The sequence below is a fragment of the Plectropomus leopardus genome, chromosome 5, assembly GCF_026936395.1.
Source record: "Plectropomus leopardus strain MGB_pleo_1.0 chromosome 5, ASM2693639v1, whole genome shotgun sequence".
Classification (NCBI taxonomy): domain Eukaryota; kingdom Metazoa; phylum Chordata; class Actinopteri; order Perciformes; family Serranidae; genus Plectropomus; species Plectropomus leopardus.
The window spans coordinates 16363158-16390797 of record NC_142180.1 but is presented as its reverse complement, the minus strand read 5'-3'; the positions used below and the strand labels follow the sequence as shown (position 1 = coordinate 16390797).

The 27640-nt window shown below is 39.4% G+C and overlaps 1 protein-coding gene across 3 annotated transcripts in view; it reads left to right on the top strand.

Annotated features, from left to right (window-relative positions):
* The window catches only part of arid3a (AT-rich interaction domain 3A), a 58940-nt gene that overhangs the window by 8272 nt on the left and 23028 nt on the right, over nucleotides 1-27640 (top strand). For 2 of the 3 annotated variants that reach the window (XM_042484152.2, XM_042484150.2), the window contains exons 2-3: nucleotides 11112-11841; nucleotides 11931-12213. In XM_042484152.2, coding sequence (XP_042340086.1) covers nucleotides 11504-11841; nucleotides 11931-12213 — 621 coding nt within the window. In that variant the 5' untranslated portion in view covers nucleotides 11112-11503. Of the gene's footprint in view, nucleotides 1-6682; nucleotides 7143-11111; nucleotides 11842-11930; nucleotides 12214-27640 lie in introns of those variants that run through there. The other variant, XM_088077614.1, reaches the window with a different exon arrangement.

The window sequence follows — 27640 nt, the reverse complement described above, 5'->3', positions numbered from 1 at the left end:
ACTCATAACATTTCAAGCAGAAAAGAGTCAAACACAAGACAAACAGACATACAGAGATATGTTGTTTGCCTCCTTAAGAATGACCTGTGTTTCTCCACCAGAGCTGTCATCACATGAGATTCATGTTTGCTCTCATAATACTACAGTCTCCACGTGAAGCTGTAACATGGCGAGGTCAATATCCACCAGTCAGGCAGCGAACATAAATGCCAGTAGACATTTCAGCTGAATCAGCAAACACTCTTTTTTTCATCTTAACTATCTGTCTGATGACTTTTCCTGTGGTTGGAGGAAGTCCTTCCATGTAGCAGACTTCAAGTAGTCTAACACGCACACGCATGCATACATATATGTGACCTTTTCTTTTCAGCTCATGGAGGAATGTTTCATTCCACCTCCATTTGACCCTTTTTTCATGAAAGATTTAAATTTTTGTGGGTTTTTTTAGGCGGTTGATGATAATTCTTGACCTGAGTCACATAGCTGATACCTTGTGCCAAAATCCAATAATAGATTTTAGTTCTAGTGTAGTCCTAATTTCAGAGTGGAAAAACCCATTATCTGGTGGCTAGTAGTCTGCACTGTAAAATCTGACAATTTAATCATACTTAAAAAAAATGGAAAGAAAATATAACTTTAAATCTTTGTTTATGTTAACATTATATGTAAGTGTTAGGTTTACTTGAAATTTAGCTGTATTACTTAATTTTGCTAAGTTATTAGAACTTAAAAATGTGAAGTGTAATTACCTTTTAGCAACTTCAGTAAACCAAGTTAGTCTAACTTAACTTGATCATGACAAAGAGTATTTTGCGAGTGATGAAGTTATGAGATATGTAAGTTCTGTTTTCTTAACTTGTTTAAGAAAAAACAAATGTGACTGACTAGTTAGCAACCAACAGAATACAGATAAATAGCACAGTAAACTTGGCTCACTGAAGTTTCTAAAACTCAGAAAGATTGTTTTATTTCAATTTGTTTTTAAGTTGCAACAACTTCGAAAATTGATTAGATATAACAACATTTTCAGTAAACTTAATTTTCCCACATTTTTCAAGCCAATTGGCTTCCTAGATGTTCTTTTAAAGTAAAATCAACCTGACACTTTTTACAGTGTAGTTTGCAGAATAAATTGGGCTTTTTCTAATACTGCACTTTGTGTAAACTGCTATAAAGAAGAGCAACACATTTTAATTTACCTGCAAGTTATGTAGCAGACATACCAGCACAGAGATGCCCTTTTCTTTCACTTCCATCACTCATTCCTCAGTGGAAAAACACTTCCAGATTTTTCATATTTACGAATCATACAAGCTGTAACATCAGTTGCTACAAATCACTTTGAGCCTGACTCGCTCCTCGCACAGCTGAATCATGTTGCTTGATAGATAATCACAGATTTTACTGCTGAGGAGTGGATCACTGGATTATTTTTGCTATATGCCCACTTAATTTATGGCATAGCTGGGGCTAATCAGATTTGGCTTGCTGCATTGCCTCAGCTCGCTGGAAGAGGTCAGTGGAAAGTGCGTGACGGGCCTGCACGACACTTCCTCAATGATGTTGTTGTTGGTGCCGTGAGGCTCAATGGAGCCTGTGTTATTGCCTTGCGAGGTAATACTGCAAGGAATGTGAGAGGGACACATAATCAAGACCAGCACCACTGACCAACTTCTTGTTTTTATGCTTTTTCACCCTTTTTTACTTAATGTTGAAAGGATCATGAATGGCTACTGTTTGGCTCCCTGCGCGGTCACAATTTAACTTCTAAATTTAACTTCAGTGTTTACGTGAAGAGTTAATGCCAAACAAAACTACTTAAAAATGATTAACATCACACTTTGTATAAAACTTCTTCATCAACATAAAATAATAAGCAAAACAAGAATGTCTGCATGAATATTAAATAAAAAAAATCCAAAAAATTATATGAGGAAATATATGTTACTACTGTACTGTAAATGTTTTTGTCAGGTGCACACACCACAGCCTTGGCAGCCAGACACATGGCACTTATTTCTTTTATAATATTTGCTCTTTGTGCAGAAAGGAACAAGACAAAACTCACCTCCACAGCTCTGTATTAGCTGTGGGGAAGAGCCCAAAGCTGTTAATTAAAGCTAATAATTTATTTGTATAAAGCAAATAAAATTAAAAGTTAGTTCCTGCTTGGCTGCGTTTCTGTTAAAGATCAAAGTTCAGCAATTTGTATGTTTACATACATTTATTTCCCGTTATTTAAAGAAGTACATATGTAAACATGTGTGTAAACAGAACCTATATACATAAAAAAGGTGTGGTTGTGTCTTTTTCCCTTGAGGTGTACTTCAGTATCTTTAATTTTAGTGTCACTGAACATGTAGGCAGTTAAGTACAAAACAAAGAAGAGATGCTTCAGAAATACAACCCTAAATAAAAGTCAGTTGTGGCAAATTTAGCTGCTCTACAATAAACACTAATGTGGGTATTATCATTTTACAGTTGTTTTGTAGTGTGCTGTGCTGCAAACTACACTGTGATAATTTAACCCTTTGAAACCTGAGCAAACTGGCTTGATTCACTTCAAAAACATGGGAACAAGGCGATGAGCAATGGAAGAAGAAATATGTAAAAAATTAGCAAGAAAGTGCTTGAAATTATAATAATAATTTTCGAACATAATTTTAAATACGTAATTATGATAATTATAAGTACAGTTTTTCCCATACTTTTTTCCCTTAGTTTTTTTCCCCTTTCTTATTTCTTGCAATTTGGAATATATTTATTACCAAGGTGCTCATTGTCTTTTTCACATGTTTTTGAAAGAACTCCAGTTTTCTTCAGCACCAATTTGCCAAGGGTTCAAGGTTGCAAATCTTGTTAAATGTATTTCAAGCAGCACAAGAAAAGTGTCATTTTAGTATATATATATATATATATATATATATATATATATATATATATATATATATATGTATATACTAAAACAGAAGTATGTTATTTTTTCAGTAGCATACATATTGATAACATCAGTACAAAGCCTGTTTCACTACAAACACAGCAGTTATAGTACACACTGACAAACAGTGCATGACAAGTGTTGAGTGATTATAGGAAAGACAATAGACTTGAATAGACTACAAAAACTGGTTAAGATAGAAATCAACAAAGTCAGGCTGGAGTCTTTTATTCCAGACGGGTGTAGTATAAGCACGATAGTTAATTTGATAAAGAAAGTACAGAACAGCAAGTACATCAACAGAAATTCCAAGGAAGACATTATTGTGCCACCCACACAAATGTACGTGTGATCTTTAGGAAGCAGAGAGCAGGAAATACCAGCGAAAGAGCACTTAGAGATGGAGACGAAACAACATGTGGATTACCGCTTGAAGAATCTGGGTCCCTCTGATTTTCCAGTCAAGCAGAACAGACAGACATTCATTTTAATACCAAAGTCTCACACCTAGTTCATCGCAAAATAACCACACAGCTTTAACGGGCAAACAAAAAAGGTTTCTTCTTTCAGTTCAAGTGAGGAAATGAGTGAACATTTATGCCAAATGTTGAAATGCAAGATTTGTATTTACACTGATGCTGGCACATGAAAAAACCTACTAAGTACTGACCAAGCATTAACCATGGTGTTAATGCCTATGAGAACTTCAAAACTAGTTGCTGGAATCACTGTGTGACCAGGAAAATGCATTCCTGCACATTTACTGTCTTTGTGGTATTAAAAGGCTTTGATGCTTTTTGAGTACATTTGATAGACGACATGTCCATGCAAGCAGCCAGTCTTATATGTAAATATGAGCGTATACATGTGCATGTACGTGAGGTGGTGTGTGGGTCTCTTTATCTCGTTGGAATTAGACCCTTCGCTCTCGTTCTTATCACTCTGTTTTGTTTGCACAGACTTTGCAATCTTCTACCTCTCAAATGTGGAGTTTAGAAAAAAAAGAAGATTAACCCATTAGCTCTCATTGTTTCGACTTTATCCTTCATTTTGCCAACTGTTAAAGTCTCTGGCTCCACCCTGCCCCCACATAGGGTCCCATGCCACCTATAGCAGCAGGCCGGCTGCCTTTTAGCCAATTAAGGTGTTAAATGAGCCTAAGGGTCTTATAGTTAGCGGCATTGAATGCTTTTTATTGCACTGTGAAATCATTTTCTGTATCTCCTGAGGTTGAATTTGTTCCCCCTGTCTCTCTTGGAGATCAGAGGTCAATGTACAGAGCAGAAAGCCCTGATTGCTGGTTGGGATACAGTGTATAGCTCTAAGACACAAGGTGCAAACAGGGCAGATGCATGAATCTCCCCGTTCAAGTTCACCTTTCTAACCTGCCCCCTCCAACCCCAAAGTCTGTTGTAAAATGCAAATTCAAGTCCTAAAATGAAAATTACAGCATCTGGGAGGGAAAACATGAGTGAAAGAGAGAGACAACATGCCAGACAGCAAACAGACAAGCAGGCGGCATTGAGGAGGAGCAGTTAACAGTAATCAGATAGGGGACGCTTTAAATCAAACCCTTCTTTTTTTGCGTTGTTATTGTTTTGCATAGAAAGTGGTCATGACACTCACTAAAACGCCCCATCTGATGTCAGCCATCACTGCAGTTTGCATTTGTCCTTTGGTCTTTGGCAAACACAAGATGCCAAGTAGTCGTATTGATTTGGAGGCAGGCTATTGCATTTAAAGCCTACGTTATGGTCTGGCAATAAAAGTGTGGAGGAAATCCTCTATTAGTCTGCTCACTATTGACCTTTACCACAGCCACTCAGATATGAGAATGTTGCAGAGTGATGAAGCAAAAACCATAAAGCAAATATGCTGCTTTAATTTAGTTTCCAAAGCATTATGACTGGATGAAAAAATTAAACATGCACTCTTCCTGGCAGTAGTAGCAAATTACTCATAATTCATCTTGTTTTTTAACAAAGTGGGATTTCCAAATAATAGCTGGTCATTGACCCAAGGGGTTGATAAGGTGAAGAAATTACCCAAAGTACAGGGGTGATTTCCCTCCTTTGGCTACAGTATAGAGGAGACCCAGCAGGGGTTTTTGAAGGGATTTATCGCTGGACTGCTGCTTGTTTTGTTGTTTTGAGCTATGGTTTAGATATTAAATGCCTTATCAGTCCAGCCAAGGTCTGGTTATTCATGTGTAGAATTAGAGACCAAGAGAAACCTCCAGACATTTGTTGCACCAAAAACAAAATATTAGATTGGCTCCACCAGGCTCCTAAAGCATCGTTTTACCCTAAATGTATGTGTGCATCAGATTACATCAGATATATGTAGAAAATATTAATTGGCATTTTAAGTAACTTCCATATTCGAGTACTTGCATCAAATTTATATAGAGTACTTGCAAAGAAAATCTGACATGACAATAGGAACATAAATTGTCCAACCACTGACACTTGCAATATGACACTCTCTATTGAACAACCAGGCTTCCATTAGCCCACCATACCATAGAGTTAAAACGAATACTAGAAAAATCTCTGTCACTGCCATTTGCGATAAATTGATGAAAGGCATGAACTGAAGGACCGTCTCCCAGATGCTGTCCTTAGCCAGTTCAACATCAGCCCGGTTAGCAGAAGCTAACACAGAAGCAGTTGCTAATATTTGCCATCAAGCTGCTTAACCGTCCCAACAAACTCACACAGTGCCTGAAAAGGCTCAACACCATCATTAAACTCTTTAATAACAATAAGGTAATGCTAGCCCTGTGATGCTAACAGTTAGCCCTGTTACCGTGTGAGCGTGCAGGTGGACTGAACTAGGGGTGTGCCATATCATATCATCCACGATAATACCGGTGTAATTTTTGCTATGATAAGAAAAGCTCATATTGTGATAAAGGTAATATTTCGACTTGTTGACATAATGGCATCATATCCTTACACATGGTAACAACAAGCATGACTGAAAGCAGTATTGCCACCAACCAGGAGCAACTTCAGTGGAATCACTTATAGGTTGATTTTTTTTTTTAATTTTTAAAAAATTTTTGCAACTGTTTAGATGTGTCATTTTTTATCAATTATATTTTGTTATAAAATCTATATTTTAACAGAACCTGAATCATATTTTTTGCAATTGTATGTTCTTGAAGTTAATAATAAAAGAAAATCTCAGTATTGTTATATCATCAATAATATTTTTATTAAAAAAAAAAAACTGAAATATGTTGATACTATTTTACAGCCATATCACCCACCCCTAACTTTAAACAACTGTTTCCTGGTGCGAATCTCACACTTCTGCAGCAGTGGTCTCATAATAAACACAGAAAGAGAAATAAAGAGAGAGAGAGAGAGAGAGAGACAGCAGGGCAACAAGGTGATGAGAGAAGCGAAACGCTGCTGGCAGCTCAACAATAAAAATAATATTTTCCCAGTTTTAAAGAGTAAAACTAAAATCTTCATATGTGGAACAGGCGGCAGGCAGTACTTTCTACACTGAACAAATACTAACGTCCAAATGAGTACTTATACAAATCCCTTGTATAAAATATTCAACTTTTCTATCTTTGACTCGTAGTCTTTATTACAGATCATCGAGTGCATAGTTGTCATATATAAATGTTTTTTCATAAGCATCAAACCTGCTTCCTCATTTAAGAAAAGTGGGGGGAACATGTGTAATGGTGCAATGTAATTTGCACCATCTTGCATGTAGGAAATCGTGACGCCTGAAATGAACAGTAGCATGAAACAAAGCGACCACTTCTGCTTCCCTCTACACAGGAAGAGTCAACAGAACAGCTTTTTTGTAATCACTTCTGTCTTTGAATTAACATATATGACAGAGAGAGAGAGAGAGAGACACAGAAAGACAGAGACAGACAGAGACAGAGAGACAGACAGAGACAGACAGAGAGACAAACAGTATTGAAGGCAATATTTTTGGGGCTCAAACATTGAATGAAATTTGTGCTTATCTACACGAGTTCAAAGTGTGGCACCATAACATGCTGAGTAATGGGTATTGTATGTAATAAAGTGTGCACATACACAGAGTGAACGTATGGGAAGTGAATTTGCCTATGTCACTTAATGCAAAAGAAAGTGGTAGTTATTCCTCTGTGAGTGCTCTGTCATGCGTCAGAACAGAGACACGTTGCCTCCATCAGACCAGATCCAGTTAGGTAAGAGTTTTAAATCCTGCTTATACTGGTGCTTTTCTCCATCTGACAACTGCAAGCATTCAGTTGTGCCTTTTTTGCCCTTTAAGAATGTCATGAATCAATATTGAATATCTGTCGGCTGCCTCGCTACATCTGCTCCGTCAGTTGTCACTTCCTTCACCCTCTGAAGAAACACAAGTTTCACAGCTCTTGTTTCCTTGCGCAACACTGTAACATACAGCTATAGTATAGGGTGACTGAAATATTTCTTCCTGTGCATGCTGTGGTTCATGGTTGGCTGTTGACGTAAGATTTTGTCAGTGTGCTGCATTATATTAAGTGACTTTTGGAGTGTATTTTGTGTCCCAGCGTCTGACCTGTAGGAGTGTCAGCTGTATGCCTATTGCTAGTTTAGCTTTGACTGAAGAGATTTGTCATTTGTCTTCTTGTTTTTCTTCAAACTTGCTATTGTGGTATGGCAAGTTCAACACATTGCTACACATTTCAAGAGGTTACGCTGCAATGCTTCCTGCAAAGTAATGTATTGCTTTAACGCGTGGAGGCTTAAGCTGGATGAAAATGTATCATGTAATCGCTTTCTTTCATGAGTAAAGGTGCATTAACAAATCTGATGCACAATTCCTTACGCATTTACGCTGTGTAATTGTATATTGTGCTGATCTCTCATGTGAGTCAGACATGTGGACCTCACATTGTTGCACTGGCTGACTGGGAAACAAATGTGTTGGCTGAAATGTCTGCTCACAAACAGTGATAACCAGGATGTTTGTGGGTATAGTCGCTCTTCTCATCATGTATTCATGACTATGTAAATATAAGATATGGAAAACAGTCTATTTCCATGTGAATGGAAGCATAACTTTTTTTCACTCATCAGCCTTTGGAGAGACCTTAGACTTTATGTATAACTACAGTATGTACTGTCAACCTTCTCTTCAATTCAGAACGTGCTTACATGGTAATTACACTACTACACCCATGTAATGTGGGTGTGATTTTTTTTGTGATTGGTATCTTCGTATATCCTCGTAAATCCTTATTGCAGCGTGATTGCTGTGGGTGGCCACATTTTAGAAATTCAACCATTCAACCATAATGCGATCTGTGAATATTTTATCTTCTAATGGTACGTGTCCATATGGTGATTTTAAATGTGAAAGATTGTGCTGCTCCCCAGCATTGGGCACTCGGGTGTCCCATGGTGGATCATTTACATTCTTTTTTCTTATATTATGAAAATACACTTAACACACACTTAAGGCTACAAATAAGCCGCTAAATAAGTTAATAAGTAAATAAGTTGCTAAATCTGTCTTCATTTTAAATTGATAATGGATAGTTCAAAAGTTTTGTCAGGAGTTTTCAAAGTTGGTGAGTCACACCAGATGCTTATTAACCTAGAACCAACTTCATGTAAATGCAACCCGGCGTTATCAGAACGCATTACACGGCTGCTTCCATAAACCATGCATAGAAGACATGGAGATTATGGATCCTGTGGACACATACCCTCACAAAGATATACGAAGAGTGTGGCCTCAGTGCTCTGGAAGCATTTTCTCAGGAGACATTGCAAGCAAGCTGGGCATCCGGTGTATGTTTGCACAGTGCCTAGAGAACATTTGAAAGTTGTTGATTGTTGTTAACCAGCAGGGCTGACAGAAAGAAGTTAGCTCACAAGCACAAGGGCATTATCAGTTAAAGACACACTTTAAAGCAGGTAGCCCTGTTGTATGCAGATACAGTACAAAGCCCTACCAGGCTGGGATGATGTGCCGAGTCAAACCAAGTCAAGCCAAGCCAACACATGTATGGGAAAGGCTAAGAAATTCTCTGTGTCCTGTGATCTTCATCTTGCCTCAAGGAGCTGCTGACTAACAAGTATTTTGCGAAACCTTGCTCCACTGGAGGAAAGTTTTGTATGTTTTCTTTACTCTGATAAACTGTTTCAAGAGATTTTTGCACTCTGATGTTAGTTTGTTTTTTTTAACGAGGCTGAAACACTGAAAGTCTTCTTAATGTTGCTCAGTTATAATCATAGCAAATATCAGCTTCAAGAGTAAAAGACAAAACAGTTTCTCTAAAATGGTATGAAAGACGTCACAGGGGGAACAAGGTAGAGAGAAGTGGAGTCTTCTGACAGTTTACTTTTATGGTATATATATATTTTTTTAACTGAACGTCAGTGCAACCTAAAACCAAAATATCAGCACAGGGTCACTTGAAACAGTGGTTCAAATTTAACTGTTATTTATTAATGCTTTCATCCAGAGTGTATTCTGTGTAAAAGTGCAATGCAAAAAACCCCCAGATGTCTCTGAATGTACAAGATTGGGGCAGGTGGTGGCTACAGCGGTCCGCCTGTTCATGGATTAGTCAGCATCGCTGAGATGAGTTGTGGTGTACAGTCAGCGCTGCCTTCTGTCATGACTGGCACTTCAGCATGTCCAGCACCTGCACTTGAAATTCATTTCCCCACACGCTGTTGACTCGGTGTACAGTTCTTATCTCTGCCTGACTGATCTGAGTAACAAACCCAGACTTCTTAACATTTTGAACAAGTTCACAACAGAGAGCGGGCAGAGCAGACAGTTATACCCTTCCTCCAGTATAACTCTGGGCTATAGGTGGTATCACTTGCGTTATAGCCGTTGAAGAAGCTCATTGTTTAATACACACACTTCTTTGCATACCTAGGCACGTGCAGGAAAAACTCCCCACTATGTCTCTAATGAAGGGAAAAACAGCAGTCAGACCTGAGCAGAGTCACACCTCTGAATATTAATTTATTATGTGAGACAGTATAGACGAGACAGTGTTGACTGTCGCTCTGCTTTCCTGGCGGGCTGATATTCATCTTGGCTTTGAGCCAACCAGGTGAAGAAAGTGACGGTTCTTCCTGTGATTTCACTTCCTCTTGTTGTTCAGGCTAAAACACTCTGTCCTGTGCGAGCAGCTTGTCTGGTCTGTTTGTGTGAGTAATCCTGCACGTTGCACAACTGACAACTCGAGAAGTGACTGCACACTTGTGCTTCACATTGATTTCTTACTGCATTTTTGTGTGAGAAATTAGGTTTTTGCTTCTCTGCCACATATTTTCAAGTCGTGATTTGAATTGACAGAGTAACTCTTTAGTCATCACTGTACTTTTCTGCTATTCTGAGACCTTAAAAAGTTAAACCAAATTTCAGTTCAGTTCAGATCTTGATAGTTGTGAATCTAAAAGTGACTGATCAAGTTTCTCAAATAATATGTTGGACTTTTTTCTTGCCGTATCATCCAGCATCTTTATGGCTTTATATAATGGGTGGTTTGCAAAACAGACAAAATAAAGCCAATGCAAAAGCAAATACAAAAATACTGCACAAAATAAGATAAAACACAGTAATGTTATTATTATTATTATTATTATTATTATTAATGATGATAATTATAATAAGCAGGATCAAGACAGTATGAAAAGATAAGTTAAAAGATAGATTAAAAGACAAATCAAAAGATGACATCACATGAAAGCAGGTATGTAAAAATGGGTTTTAAGAAGTGATTTAATAGAAGACACTGATTCTACCGTATCTCCACAAGCAGGTCATTACAAAGCCGAGGGGCCTTGATGGCAAAAGCGTGACCACCTTTAGATAAAAGCCTCGACTTTGAATGGCCAGAAGTCATACCTGAGCAGAGTCACACCTCTGAATATTAATTTTGTCCCACTTGAGGATCTAAAGCTGCGAACTGGCTCATATTGGGTCAGCATTTCTGATATGTGGTTTGGGGCCAGACCCAGAAGAGCTTTTAAAGTGATCAGTATAATCCTAAAATCAATTCTAAAGCCAACAGGGGGCCATGAACAGGATGCTTTGGGGAAAGTTTTTCACAGTTTTGGTGCTGCCACAACTGAAGGTATTGATGCAAACAGACAGTGGGGAAGTAGCAGTCTTAGACTTTGTTATTCTTTCTCTCCCTCAGGTCTTTGTAGCCTGTCAGCATACTCTTGTCCTCCTACTTTCGCTTCCGCTGCTCGTGCCTCATTGAACGCTGTGCGAGTCAGCTCTACTGCCGGCTTTGGTGTCCCCCCAACTACAGGAAAAACCATTGAGACAAGAGAGAGGCCTCTGTCTCCTGGACTGCAGCCGGCCTTTCTCAGAGCTCCAACCAACCCCCCTCCTCCTCCTCCTCCTTCTTCTTCCGCTTCATAACCATAACCTCCAAACCTCCAGCCAGCTGCTAGCTGCTTCACTACAGGCACTGTTGGACAAAAGGATCCAACATCGTCCCCTGACCGGCCCCGGACTGGTGCTCCTTCAGTGGGGGAGGGAGGGGAAGGAAGGCAGCTGAACGCTGTGCCGCTTTCCCCGGAGATGAAGCTGCAGGCCGTCATGGAGAACCTGCACAGGCAGCAGAGGGCCAAGCTGCTGATGGAGCAGCAGCTACAGCAGCAAGCCGCCGCCCAGCACACTCAGGTCCGCACAATTGTTGGAGGAGGGGATGAGCCGATGGGGAGCCCAGTCCCTGAGGCGGAGCAGGCCCAGATGGCAGCGCTGGCGGCCATGCGTGCTGCTGCGGCCGGGCTGCAGAGAGTGTCGGACAGTCCCATGTCAGATCGCAGCAGTGGCGACGATGAAGGTGATGATGATGACAATGAAGATGGGGAGGAGCATTACAAGGACATGATGGGGTCAGATGAGGAGGAGCAGATGTGAGTGCTTAATCTCTATCATCTCTGCCAGTAGTACTCTTTATTGGTGCATTTATTTTTTAAAAACATTCTGTTTTTAAAACACACAGCAAACAGAAATGGGATGAGGAAGACTTTGAAGGTGAGATGGAAGAAGACTTTGACGACGACCTGGCCGATGAGGGTCTGCCGACAGGCCATGACGCAGTGGCTCCTGGGAAGGGCATCCTCCTGCTGCCACACCGCCAACTCCACCCTCACTCCCAGCTGCTGAAGGCCCGTCCCAGTGTCGACCAGGAGCCCCGCGTATCCATCCTACCTCCCCACGCCACGCACAGTCATCTGGGTGGACAGGACCACGGAGAATGGACCTACGAGGAGCAGTTCAGACAGGTAGGATGTCTTCATATCTCTTACTTGCTCCTCTGCTTGATGTTTTCTTCTGTTGCACTTATTGTTATACACAATCGCATGTAAATAAACGTTGCTACTGGAGTTTCAGTCAAAGTCTGCAGCTCTGAATCATGCATTCATGTTGTCACCGTGGAGAATCAACTAAATCCCTAAAATACACCCTAAAGTCAGCTGCTATAGCACACAGAGGATGTACATAAATCTAAAATGTTGGTTGGTGACCACTGAGCAACATCTGGCCCTCACACCCGTCACATCATGTCACTTTCCCAGCTGAAGTAATCTGACCAGGGTGGGAAATTAGCACCAGCCAGCAGCCAAATGTTGATAAACTCTGAGCTGAGGCTTTTAAGTTTGTCTTTGCCACCTGACATTCTGGCAGGGCACATCTGCTAAAGGTTCTTGTCTTAAACAATTCGTTTTTCTGGCCGAGTGGCTTAGTCCCTGGTGAGACTTGACATTTACTGACTTGGCCTGAGAGTGAAATGAATAGGAGTGTGAGCAGAGGAAGAGAAGCTGAGTGCAGCAGGAGGGAAGGGCGGTGGGCTAGGGTGCATTTTAACAGCTTTACCATGCTGGCGTTTACTGTAAACATGCTAGTGGGCTGGATATTATGAGGGAGGCCCCGGTGGAATAAGACAGGCTGTTTACATGAAGGGATTTAAGTCTGTCAACAGCTTAGTTTATATGGGGGGCTGCTGCTGATAAAACAGACAGAGAGACGGGGGAAAGATGTAGAATCGACATGTTCACTGCCAATGATAAAATACTCAATTACTTGTTTTTTACTTAATATCTTTGCATTTTCTGTCACAGTTGCTACACAAAGTGACGCCATATTTTAGAGTAGATGGACAGTTGCACAATTTAAATTGCTACCCACCACAAGTACAGTATGAAATTTGATTAAAATGCTCCACTTAAGGGATATTTAGTCATTACACTGGATCTTTTAACTTTCTTTCTAAAATAAGATACAAACTGTAAGAAGAGAAATGACCTTTTCTGACCAAAAAAAAAAAAAAATTAGTGTCCTTAACGGATTCAGTTCATCAATGCAACCCTTAACCCTTTTGCTTTTGTGTAAGAACTAGGGCCGTACTCCACTGAGAATTATGTTTGGCTGTACAATGTGTGTATTTTTTTTTTTTACATATAGTTTGAATGGGATAAGAAAATGAGCCAGTTTAGCCCTCTGAGCTAATACAGTTCAGGAATTTGCATTTTTTTTTATTGCAGAAACTAGTATCAAAGTATCAAACTGTATCATGTTAAGTTGCTGTGAGCTGTAAATATCCTGCTTTTAAGCAAAAGGCAGCAAATATTATTCTTTTTGAGCCTGAGAGAGCAAAGCCTGCCTTCCTCCAAGCAGCTGTCTCCATCTCACTCAAGACTCACCCTGGATCTGGGTTTGCAGTTCCTGTAACATTGTTACTATCAATACCAGTTCTAGTCAGATTGGCCATTGTTAGCAATACCAGTTGATAACAACACATTACGCTGTATTTTTAAGCATACAAACGCAGTAAAAACATATCCACAAATAGAACTTGAACAGCGCTGTGTGAGTCTAAAACAAGACAGAAGTGCTAACTAATAAACAGTACAATTGTTCCATTTTCACAAGTCGGAAATTCAACTTTGGAGGGCGTTCCAGCTGAAATTTGCAACAGTGCCCCTTTTTTTGTGATGCAATGACAAGCCACAACAAAATTCTTCTCCATCTCAGCCCAAGCAGTTGAGAGTTTGAGAGATAGTCTGAATAAGTAACAGATATTAAAAAAAGAAACAACCACAACAACATTTTCACTTGCCTCTGTGGTTCTTTCTGCTGTTTACTAACCTGTTTTCTTGGCTGTGACATCAAACGGGACCAGAAAAATATAGAAAGTCGTACTTGTCTGCAGAGCCCTGAATATAGCACTGCTCAACCAGCACTGGGAAAGCAATTTATTGCCTGTTTTCAAGTTTCCCCATGCTTATCTAAACATGCATACATGCTTAATTTTGGACTGCTTTACTGGGATTAAAATTTGGCATATTGTTGAGCCACCATTTTATGTAAGGGTAGCTTATATAACATAATGGAAGCCACTATAGAAACTCAAACACACTCATGGCCTGTAGCAATATTTCCAGCCATAAAACGTGCCTGACAGCATGAGATGAGCTTGTCTTTTATCCGAGCAGAGATAACCAAACTCTTTTGAAAGAGGAAACTGGTTTGGGAGTTGTTAAGACGAGATTTTGATACTGATGCCTTTAGTATGTTAGAGGTAAGCAAACTTCAACCCAAGCTTCATTTTTAAACCTAACCATATATTCTGTAATTTAAGGCCTATTTCTTGTAATTACAGAGCGTATGGAATATAAAACCTACACTCTGCTCTCTAAATAGTCCACCCCTCCCTCTGTAAATGACTGAATTGATACCCTTAACAGTTGGTGGTTTTCATATGTCAGGTAAAAAATGCAGAACATTTTTATCATGACATGTCAGTGAGCCGCTGACGGTTATATAATCAAGACAGCCAGTATATTGGTTGTAAAGATAGTGTTACCCAATCCATTGTTGAATAAAACGCCTGCACAATGTCACAATCCTCCTGCTATAGGGGGACAGAGCAGAGGAGGAGACCAAACTATACGTTGTCATTTAAAACCTTCTGCATTTTATCTTGATAAAGGAAATAAAGCAACAATGGCCTCATCTGTTTGCAGGGAGTCTGGGTTCCATAGTGCTGATAGTTTATAACATTGTGAATACAGGATTTTAGTCTTGCATGTTATTCACACAGGACTCATTTGGTCGTTGTATGATTACTGTGATTAGTAATAATTGCAGCTTCAGCCTGTGATTATAATGCTCTACGAATGTGCTGTGTAAAGCAAAAATGACTGACCTGTTATGACGAAGACAGTCTGTCCCTTGGTAATTCTAGCCCCATGCAAATCAAACTCAGTGATTTCAGCCTTAATTTATATTTAGTGGGCGCCATTTTCCTTCTGCTTCTTCTTTTTCTGTCTGAAACCGCCATTTGTGGTTTCTTCTTGTCACGTGAAAAGGAGACAGCACTTAAATCCACAGACCACAGTTTTTTTTTTTACTACATTTTCAGTGCAAACTTTGAACAGGAAGTTAGGAAATTTGTCAAATATTGAAATTTTATTGTAATAACTGTAATAAGGGTGAGTCAAACAAGCCCAAAGCAAAATGATATGACTTATTGGGGCTGCACGCCAGCAATTTCCTCCAAACTGTAACTGCCATATTCACTGTCTGTCTGAAGGCTAAAGTTGCCCTCTCAAAAAAAAAAAAAAAACCCAAAAAAACAGTCTACTCCGATTGGTCAGTACATCTGGGTCCTCCGTACCTGCGCTCCTCGGGAGAATGACTGCAACAGAATATAGTGGCACCAAAATCTTCTCAATAGGACAATGATCTGAAATCGGGGAGAAATTAACAAAAATCAATGAGGCTGACATTGTGATCTGAGTAAGTTATTAGTAATTAGGCCCACAGGAATATTGCATGCAGTAGTTCACCTTTCAACATCTCCCCCCCTTCTCTCTGTCTTTATTGTCTCAGTACAGATGCATAACATTGGCAGTTTGGGTCCAGTTTTGGTGGCTGATTAACATTTCTTAACAGCGGATTATAGTCAAGCAGAACTAAGTAACCATACATGAAAATTAAAGTCTGTTTTTATCATAAAAGTCTGTGACGACAGGCTGGATTTAAATTAAATGTCTAAGCAGCACGCCTTAATAACTGGTTAAGTGTTTTGGACTGTGGCAATGTCTGGCTATAGTGAGGTGTGCATTTTCAGGAAAATATTTGTTCAAGTGCATTTTAGAGAACAGACAAGAGATGTAGTTGTTATTCTTAAATGCAGTGGTGCATAAAGAAAACAACTTGTTCACTTAAGTCAAAGTATAGATACTCCTGGTCAAAAATTACTCCTATACAAGTAAAATTTCCTGAGTCAAAATACTACTTAAGTACTAGAAAATTTGCTTTTAAAAAGATTGACGTTCTCAAAGTAGTTTTTCTTTTTTTAATCAAGGTTTTGTTGTATATTGTCGTAGTACATTTACAGATACTAATGACTCTAAAACAACCCACTGAAAGCACTGACTTGCTTGCAAATTAAGCAAGTAAACAAGTCATAATTTGAAGACTATATTAATTCAATTTATAGGGGCATCGCTTCGACAAACAAACCACACGCAAAACTGCATGATCAAAGTTGGTGGACTTTTACATTTTAGAAAAGAAAAAAAATAATCTGCTGACTTCAAAGCAAATGTAACAAGTAACAAGAGTGTACTTAGAAATATAGTAGGGTCAAAAGTACAATATTTGTCTTATTTGAGTCTAGTGTTGTAGTGCTCGACTCGGTCTTGGTCTTGAGATTATTTTCTGAGGGTCTCGTCTTCGAATCAAACACATTCAGTCTCAGTCTTATCTCTGTCTCGGACATAGTGGACTGGATACAGAGACCAGTTGAGACCAAAACAGTTTCATTTGTAAACATAATTACTTTTATTGAATGTAAAACTTCCTTCTTCAAATCCAGCCAATCACGTAAATCGTTTGTAATTTGCTTTTTAGTCACTGATAAGGCTGCCACCATTCATAGAAATCAGAGGAAAACTGTTTATACTTGGTCTTGACTCGGTCCCGCCCTGGTTTGGTTGTGGTCTTGACTCAGTTTTGGCCCCTTAAAGTCTTGGTTTTGTCTCAGTCTCGGCACACTCTGGTCTCGGTCAAGTCTTGGGTCTTGGTCTCGGTTAGTACAGTCTTGACCACAACTACAAGTTGAGTCAAAGCATGTAGTTTAAAGAAAATATTCAAGTTAAGAACAGATACTTAAAAACTGTACTTAAGTAAGTGTACTCTGTTATTGTCCACTGCTTAAATGTAGCGTTTCGTACCATTACAGATGAGTTGTCTGCCCTTCAAGCAATAATAATCAAATTGATGTTTGTCTGAATTTTTTTTTAAATCGCATTTTGACTAGCATCGTGAAACCCTATAACTCACACATACATGTGTTCTGGAGTTACATCGTGTGTAGGGTAAGTGTTTTGGAGGGCACACAGGGTGGGGAGGAAAGGGTTAAGGCTGTACAGTTTATTTTGGGCAGGTGGGTGGAGGCTGTTGGAATGTGCCTGAGGGAGGGTGATAATGTGGCCACTGGGAACCCCAGATCCTCAGCAGAAACCCGGCATACCTCTATCAGTCAGCAGCAGTTGGAGCCCTTCCAAACGGAGAACTGTCCTTTTCTCTGTTCAGTCACGTCATTGTAAAGTCCCATTATCACGTGCAGTGTGTCTATGGAGATTACAGCTATGATGGTTCATGACCCAGTCCAAGATAAATGTATTTATTTTAAAAAAATTGCCAGAAAATAAAAAAATTTAATTATGTAGCTGGAGGGAAATGTAAATTAGAAAGGTGAACAGGAAGTTGTAACAATTAGCAGAAATACAAAGCACACCAATTAGATTGTAATCTAACAACAGGCTTAAAACTAATTTGGTTTTGAATCCAAGAGTAGACCAGAAAACCAGTAAAACAGACCTTTTTAATGGAAAATTACTGACAAAAGAGTGCAATAAAATAGGTTCAGCGAAAGTCCTTGGATATCTTCACACCTGTCTAGATCCAAGTTTCCATGTAGGTGATGAAGCATGCACACAAAATCACTTTTAGGTGAAGTTTTGCCCCCAGGCTGTGCATGTGTGTGGCTAAGATATATCAGCTAAGGCCCGACCTGCATTCCTGGTGGATCAGACGGCCACCTTCCTCTCACCCCACTCTCAAACTGAAAGGTCAGACTAAATCAAGCCAGGGGGTGCTGCAGTTTTTAAGTGAATTAATCAAAATATTTAAGGAACTTTGGCAGCAGCGTTATAAATGGCTGTGGCAGGGTGCGGCTGAATTAAATAAAGTATTTATGCAGATATCAAATTATGCCAGCAGCATTGGATACGTTTATATTGTAATTGAAACTGATTTGTGTTGCTGGTAGAGTGCCAATTCAGCTGAGTTATTTCAGTGATACCTCTGCAACCCTCGAGCTCTCCCTCATACATCTGCCCCGGTAAATATCCATATCAGGAAATCTTAACACTCATTTAAAGGTTAAAGGAATAACTGACCATTTGTATATCAATTTCTCACCCCGTGTTACATTGAATTCGTAAAAAAAAAACATTTTTCTCACAGCCCTCCACAATGATAAAACTGACATGAAAGAGGAGCCGCATTTAACAACAGCAAAATATTAAAACATCAATACATCTTAATTTCTATAACACAACTCGTGCAATATAATCTCATTGCTTCAGTCATTTGCTCAGTACTTCCCAAACACATGCATTTTACACTAAAAGGTTACCATGTAAAACATGCATAAGCAGTGTTGTGGGAAGTACTCAGCATACATCATAAGCTGTGGTAGCAGCGTTAAGCTTGTCTTGCTATAGTTAACTAAGAGCTATCTAGATAAAAGTGTTAGCCAGCTGCTGGAGTCCCAATATATTTTTGAAAGAGAAAAGTAATTTAAATTCTTTTATATTTTCCTGCCTCATGTGCAGCTGCGTTTCAACCACACACTCTCCGTAGGCCATATTACTTTTAAAACCACACATTATCTGTACTGACATGTACCTGAACCGTAGATCTGTTTTGCATTCAATCAGTAATTACGTAGATGGGGTTGTTACCAGATGGTAATAGCTGTGTCACTGCTCAGTTCAGCTCTCACTGTACTTCCTTTTCACCGATAATTCAGACAAGCGTCTGCACCTCACAGATTGTCCATGGATGGGATAGTGTGACATTTTCAGCTCAAACAAAGAACAGGCAGGACTGTAAGGCTGCCAGAGCACACAGGAAAGATGCTCCACCACATTTTTTCTCCGAGTGATGAAATAGAATATTTGCAGTTCACCAAAACTGGTTTAAACTCATTTGCATCTTTTAAATGCTTGAAGGTCCATTTATCACTAACATGTCATGCAAGAGAGTCGATAAAAACAAATGGAACAGACAAAGTTCATATTGACATTAAAGGTGTGTTGATTGATTCATGCAATAAGAAAACTTTCCAAATCAAAATTTGCCAGTAGCTTTAGCCTTTGAGAGGCACAGCGAATTTAATTATTTTAACCTATAGCCAGCTAAGATGAAAAGGTAGCAAAACATACTTTTATTTTGCTGTTATAGTTGACAAATGTATGTAAACTTGCTACCATAGGAACAGTGGTTATAGTCCACTGTAGTGCGAGCAAGAGTTATGATTCTCTATTGATTAAACAACAGACGGCAGTGTTTCTAGTGTATCTAGCACACTGATCTATTGGATAAGTGTGTCCCGTGATACCGTTCACAACTTTTGACAGTGGAAACGCAAAAATAATTGTTCAAATGCGTACAAAACCGAACAGAACCTGATTACTTGGTGGAAACAAGGCTTTGCCAGTTGGCTAATCTGTTAGCTCCTGAGCAGCTCCACTAAATATCTATGGACGTGTGATTACAATCTGGTTTCATTAATGTGTCGTCAATGCTATGGCCCCAGTTCCCCTGCCCCCTTTATAAACAATATCCTCCTCAGGCCAGAATTCATCCAGAGACCAAGATAAGCCTTTGAAGTCTCCTCTCCTGTGTCTCTGTCTGCTTTAAACACCAGCAGCTGGGCAGATGGAGCCCAGATGGACAGTAAAGTAGGGATGTCTTTAAAAATTCATGGCACTCACCATGATCAGGGCAAATGGAGGGGAGTTGGCATTAAACATTAAATTGCTTGCACACACACACACACACACACACACACACACACTCATTGGGAGTTGGGGGAGGGGGCTGTTAGTGACTACAGGAAGTGTGTAGCTCGAATGAGAGCCAATTGGGAGCGACACTTATTGGGATTGCCCGTCAGGTTTCTGCTGATACAGCTGTCTGATAAGTGCTCATTTGGTTTATATTCCTCCATAGTCTCACACAGGCCTTTTGGTCTATGCTCAGGTTGTGTGACGGGGTCAGACCATGTTGTTTTTGCATTTTAATACGAATAGCCATAGATTTGTTCAGTTAAAAAAAATAAGTGGAAAGGCAAAACTGAAATCTGCAGAGAAGCTGCCTTAAATAAAAGATATAAACTTTCTCAACATTCCTAATGAATGTTTCTCTACAAAAACTCATGTAGACATGTGAGACAATCACACAGTTAATTGTTGTCCATTTAATGGACAGCTTGTTGTCCTTCATCCCTTGATCCACTGGCTTATTTCTTGTTAACGAATAACTAGCACCAATATGTTTAAGAATTATTCATCATTTCACAACTTGTTAATTACTCAACCAACATTTTATACACTTCTCTTATGGTTTTCTGTAATCCATTAACCTAGATTTACCTCATTATTTCAGAGTACATTAACTCCAGAGCAACCCCCTATATGATCAGCTGGAACCTTTTTCTGTTTTTTCACAGGAGTATGCAGGGGTTAAATTAATCAGCACTGGGGCACTCTGCGTGCAGCGATCTGTGATTAACAAAAAGAAAACAAGAGGTTAATGGGCCCTGTTCGTGTCAGGAGAACAAAAGGCCAAAAACAAAGGTTGCAGCAGCATGGGAAGACCTCTGTGAGTCTTCCTGTTGAGTGTTGGAGGAACAGCACAGGAGGGGAAGAGTAGGTGTGACTGAGGGAGCAGGAAAAAAATCAGTCAGTTGGCAAAAGTCTTTGAACCACTGCCAAGTAGAGTGTGTAGTACATGCTCGTTTTGACTGTGAAGCTCTGCAGAGCATTATAATCATGTCCAACGTGCAGCGCCGAGCTGATGTCAGAAACTGTACAGCCATGGGGATTCTGGAAATTGGCAGACACTCAATACGGAGAAGGAGAGGGGGGTTGGAGCAGGAATGTAAACAAAGATTGCATAAAGGCTGAGGCTAGCGCCTTCATCCCATTTTTTTCTTTGGCTGTCATTTTATGCTGATTACTTGTGTGGTTACTCCCTCAAACTCCCTCCTGACTTCAGTGTGTTCATACAGAATGAGGAAATGATTTTTTTTTTTTTTTTTGAGCCTCACACAAATCCTCCATTGTCTGTGCCACTGTTGTGTGTGAATCGTATTTTTGATCTCTCTTCTTCCTTTCTAAAGGAAATATTTGTTGCTTTGTCTCTTTCTTAACCCTTCTTGTCCCCGCATAAGGAACTCTAATCTTGTGTCTTCATGTATGCTGAGAAATAGATCTGCGCCAAAAGGGCACAGTTGTCAACAAACCCTTTAGAGGCATCTTTTCATACTACAGCCCAGTGGAAGGCATTCATTTGAACAAAAGCTGTGTATGTTTGCAGTCGCCTTCAGATGCTTTTGAAAAGGTAGCGTGCGTTGAAAGCGTTCAATCGTGGAAGAATCAATGAAGAAACAGGTCAAACATTTTGCTGCATGTTCTCAAGGTCTGAGGCCTGTCTCTGCATTCAATTGCTCGAACATTATGCAGAGCAGGGTACACATCTCTGACGCTGTATCATAAAAGACCCCACAAGCGCTTTGATCCATACTCACATTTGACCCCTGTGACAACGCTCTCGCTGTTTCATTCTTGTCTGTATGATAATAGCTGAGATTCCTCAGTTGTGTGAGCACGGCTCTGTTCGCATTACAGATAGAAAATAGGGATAGGGATTTTTGATGTCCAGTATAAAGTGATAATACATCTTTATCACTGCAGATATTTTGAAATGTCTTGGCAAGAAAGCCTCAGGCGTAAACAATAATATTGATAATGGTTGCATATAGATGTGTCCAAATTTCAGGGCCGTGTGAATGTGCATGTTTGCTTATCGACAATACTTAATCTGATTGATTACACGCTTTGACGACTCAAGATGTCTTTGGCGAAAAAAAGAAATATCATCTTAAAAAGACACAGAAAAGTGGTAGTAAAGTTAAGTAAACATCATCACAAAATGTGTCAAGAGTCAAGATAATTATGTGTGCTGCACATTTTGTCTCCATATCAGCCCTGCAGTTAAATGGGACAGTTGTTAAAAGTGATACTTTGATGATTCTTTTTTACCAACTTTGTACCATAACAGTTTGTGTAGTATGTGTCATTGAACTTTGGTAAACTTTGCTCTATCTAACCAGTGCCTAGATCTCCCTCTCCGACAGAGGAGAGGGATAGTTTAGATTTAAAGGTACTATGATAAGTTATTAAATTGTGCCTGATTTATGGGTTCCCATTTTGTTAATACTGTATCTCTTGCGCATGCACAAGGACAAACACAACATATACAAGCATCTACACACTTTACATCCATGTTTGCAAAACTGCATATTAAACGCTCCAATTCTTTTCTGAGAAAGAAAGTGCGTCTGGATAAAAGTAAAGCCTTGTGTGGCATGAAGCAAATGTGCAGGCGTAACTTTTTTGTGTATGTACGCTGTTTTTTTGGGGGGGTTTAACCCTTCCAACTACTTGATGTTTGATAACTACCTCCTCAATAAGAAAGTGTATGTATTTTACCTCCTAGCCCTATAGAAAACACACACATAATGCACTACGGTGCGAAACAGTGAGTCTTGGGATCAGTTCATAGTTTACGCATCCACATGTTTTTGAGGAGACATCTGTTTGCAGCCCATTTTTTGTGGCCACACAGACGGTACTATAGCAAGTGTGTATGCTCCAATTTCTTGTTCCCAAATTCTGAAAAGTTCATAACACTGCCATCAATTAGCAGCCTCACTACCGTGAAGTTAGTTTTAAGTTGGATATTGGACACCCAGCAGTGTCCTCTTAATTTGCCTGTCTGCAATAAGAAATTAGTTAATACTTTTTAATCATTTTTCTAGGTCATTTCCTCATTATTTTTTCATTTCTGTTTTGTTTATTTATTTATTTATTTGTATTTTTCAAGCTAATTATCAGGTTATTTTCTTGTACTAACTTCTTGCATTTTTTAGGAGGTTGCTATTGTCTTCTTGCCATGCTTGTAGAAGAAATCAAGCCTATTTGCTCAGGTTTCAAAGGGATAAACATAACTTTGTTTACAAAAAAGAACTACACAGGGTACGGTCAAGTTATATATAAATTGCTTTTCTTAGGGTTTGTGCTTCCAATTGTCCAGAATTTAAAAAATCCATGTAGAGGACAAACCCGGGGGGCAGCGTGAGGTCAGCTGCAGCCCATTCACTTATTGATTAGGCCGGGTTTTGCCACGTGGCCACAACATCTCAGTCTCTAAAGAGCCACATGTACAGATATCTGCCCTCCATGGGGCCTGATATGTTTTTAAAGCCACCATTGTCAAACATTAATCTCATCGCCCTGCGCATCCATCACTCTGATTGACAGTGCAGGCAACAAACAGCATGTCTTCCCTTCTGCACAGCAAGGTGCTCCATACTGAGGAGCAGCATGGTAGCACAGCGCCCCTTTTTAATCACATTAAATCACTCTTAGGCTGCGTTCACACTATAGGTCTTAAAGCTCAATGATTTTCTGTGGAGATTGGATGACAATTTGTCATGTTCAGGAGGGGACTGCCCCCTGTTCTGAAGAAGCGTTTTTTCCAATGGCAACAGAAGGACACGGTTAATTATTATGCTGGACAGTCTTTTGTTTTCAGGTTACCATGGCTATTGTGGCTTCTGGATTATGAGAGTTTCTTAGATATTATTGGGAAAAAATTGGATTTCTGTGTCGTCCACACAACTCAAACGAATCAGGCACTTATTTCATGAGGGCAAAAAATTCAGATTTAGGCCACATATGTGAACTTTACCTCACAAGAGACAATCACTGTGGCAGACCTTCTCCTGAACCTTCAGCTACCTTTTAATCTCTGTCTCTATCTTTCTGCTTTCAGACACATTATCACTGCATCTGCGCTGGCGCTGAATAAATACCTTCAGCTTTCACGCAAACGCATATTAGATGATTATCTAGGTCATAGTTTTCTGCCATTTTGGGAAGAAGGCTCATTTACATACTTATGTGTTATGTAAAGAAATTTGTGGGGGAAATAAATAAACCAGACAATTCTGAGAGCAGCATCAGTTATTCAGTTGCTCTCTTTCCACACGCTGGTTTTATAATCTTAAATTGTTGTTACACCCACTTCCCCTCCCCTCAGTCTGTTCAGCTCTGCCCTGCCCAGTTTGGGCGTCCATCATGGTGATACTACTCATTAGCGGTGTGGTTACAACAGATTGCTCACAGCTACATACATCAGACTCTCCAGGGCCCTGGGAAAGCTGGCTGCTATTTCTGATTCTTATCCAAATCTGCAAGCCAGGGCAGCTGACAGAAGCAGGCAGGAATGGAGTGCAGCATGTTAGCGTGGGATAGTGCTCATTCTGGTTTCATGTCCTGTCTTCGTCAGTTGGTTTTCACCTTTGTCTTGTGTCAGTGGGGAATACTGTACATCCAATTATATCCGGCTGAAGCCGAGCATAAAAATCCTTTGGCAAAGCCCTGCAGAGTGACTTACAACTTCTCACACCACAAAGAAACCATGTCCTCAAAGATTATTGAATTTCTAGCACATCATTGAATTTCCAGAGTCTCTGGGCCCCGCAGACCCCAAAGACAAACTTTCTGTCATATCTCACTGGTGTTTTATTCTGTCATTCCAGTTTTTCAGGACTTTGCCAATAAATTTGTTCATACATAAGGCAAGTTTATTTATATAGAAAATTTTAACAACAGGGCAATTTAAAGTGCTCTGCATAAAACTTCCAAAGCATAGAGACAAAGTGCAAAAGAAACACACTACAAAAGTCGTTTAAATACAATTAAAATACAATTAAAGAGACAGATAATATATAATAAAAAAACAGATAAATATTTCATTTAATAAAAGGCAGTGGCAAATAGAAACGTCCTCGACCTTGTGTTAAAAGAACTTAAAGTTGCAAAGGACCTGCAGTTTTTTGGTAGTTTGTTTCAAATATGTGGTGCTTAAAAACTAAATGCTGCTTGTTAAGTCTTGTCTCCAGGGACAAACAAACAGATGTGTCCTAAAGGACCTGAGAGGTCTCGACGGTTCATAGTGCAGCAGAAGGTCACAGATGTATTTGGTATTTGGGTGCTTTATAAACCAACATCAGTATTTTTAAAATCAATTTTCTGAGAGACAGGAAGCTGGTGTAAAGGACTCAGAACTAATGTGATATAATCCACTTGTTTGGCCCTAGTTACTTTATACACAACAACTTAATATTAGTTTTGTTTCTGTTTTATGGAGTGCTTTTTAAAAGAAATGAACCACTGTATTGAGTTACTGGGTGAATGCAGTCAAAAGCACCCACTTCTACCTATGCATTCACAAGTGGAACTATTTATTGAGTTAATGCTTGTCATTGATCTAAATTAAAGTGTTACAGTGTTTTCTCTCTAGGTGGATACCGGCACTCTTTCACTCAGTTCAGTTATTTTTAAAGAGACAGGCAAAGATTGCAGCAGACACAGATTTCCATGTGCTCTGACGATGTTCAAAATCAGAATCCCATTACTTAATTTCACAAAGTGTTTTATGATTATCAAACTGAATTGATCAATCAAAGAAAAACTCCACCTGGGGCTGTGGACACCCAACGTTCGCTTGGAACATCCACTCAAGAAGGTGTTGACTTTGCCCCCAAAACACAGACAGGCAGGTAGCAAATGTTTGCTCCTCCTGTTACTTGCCAGTATGCCCTTAGCAGCATAGCGTGAGCCAAATTGTGTGCTATAACTGCCTGTAGTGTTTGATGTTCGTAGTTTTATTTGAACAGCATTCATCTTACATCATGTACAAATCAAAAAAATCTCCATTTGAATTACGTTTAATTAACTTTTATTTGACAGGTGGTTATACTTAGCTCGAGGTCTCAATGTGTATTTTATTGAAAGACAAAGAAGTTTGAATGATGTGTTTATTTCAATTATTTTATATTACAGGTCTAAATGGCAGGCATGGTTTCACCATGTAAGTATAATAAAAATCATGTTTAATTTAAAATAATGAGAAATGGATACCAGAATCAAAGGATGATAATCAAGCTTTTAGTGTTTATTTTACGGGATATTAAACCCACAACTTGTTGTGTTTTTTTTTTTTTAAAGTGTACATTTTCGTTTTGTACAATATACAAATTAACTGTAACATTTTGCAAAATAACATCAGTCTTTTTGGGGATAATTTCAGATTATTTACTTATTTAAAATGTTTTGAGATGAAATACATAAAATTTCTTACAGTAGTTCATTATATGGTGAATACGTTGGTAGGATGAGGGTTAAAAGTTAAAGTTTTAGTCCAGCTCAGGTGGAAACCAAACTGAGAAACTCTCGAAACAAACCAGAATAGAGTTAAAACCTTGCAGCTCGTCCTGCGTTTTCTGCCAAAGCTGACCCGTTAAGATATGTGGTTTTTATTCAACAGCTATGCAAACTGCCTGTGTATCTTATCACTTCATTTCATTTTCAGGGTAAATGTGACTGTAGCAGATAAGGTGACGTTAGATACAGCCCGTCACCGCAGTGTTGTTTGTCTCAACAGGCACTTGGCTCCTCATCCTCAGTCGATGGAGGTGATTTTAAGAGGTCATGCGGTCAGTTAGGATTATGATCTGTTTGATCCTGCCTGTCAATAAAACATCGTTCAGTGCCTCTGCAATCAGACAGCTCAAGGGAGGGGGGGCTGGATTGGCTTCTGATTGCCTCAAGAAAAAGTGGTTCTTTTAATCAAAGACGGGTGTGTGTGCATGATGTCACGAATTTGTTTGTTGGCTTGCTTCCCTTGTGACTGCATGACATTTATGTCAATTTTCTATCACTGTGGATATGAATATCTTCTTAATAATCGTCAATAATCGATTCTCCCTGTATAATCACTGAAAGCCAAATGTCTTTCCCAGAGAGAAGCTGTTTCTCTTGATTTACTTCATAAACTTGTTTCTCTCAGTAACCTCATAACGCACTGTTTGCTTCTGAGGTGCTGGTGCCAAAACATGAAATGCAAAATACACAAAGAAAAGCCACTTTTAACAGTATTTTATAAAGTTGTAAGCTGGAAGGGCCCTTATACACCAAGGTGCTTGTGGGCCCTTGTCAGCCCTCATCAGCTTTTTTTTGGCATGTCAACAGCATCAGAGATGGCGTAGTGTGTCAGTGAATAAAATCACTTTGATTGGCATTTTACCTCAGCACACTAGAAGAGAAACTGATGATAACTACAAACTACTGTTGCCTGCTGTGTTGGAGTTATTTTTTATCACACAGCAGCAGGACATGCCTGCTAGCTGGCCATTGATTGTAGTTTTTGCAGTGTGTTGAAGTTCAACTTTTTGGCCAAGACACAGGGAATGTTAGGCGAAGCAACAATTAGCCTTCA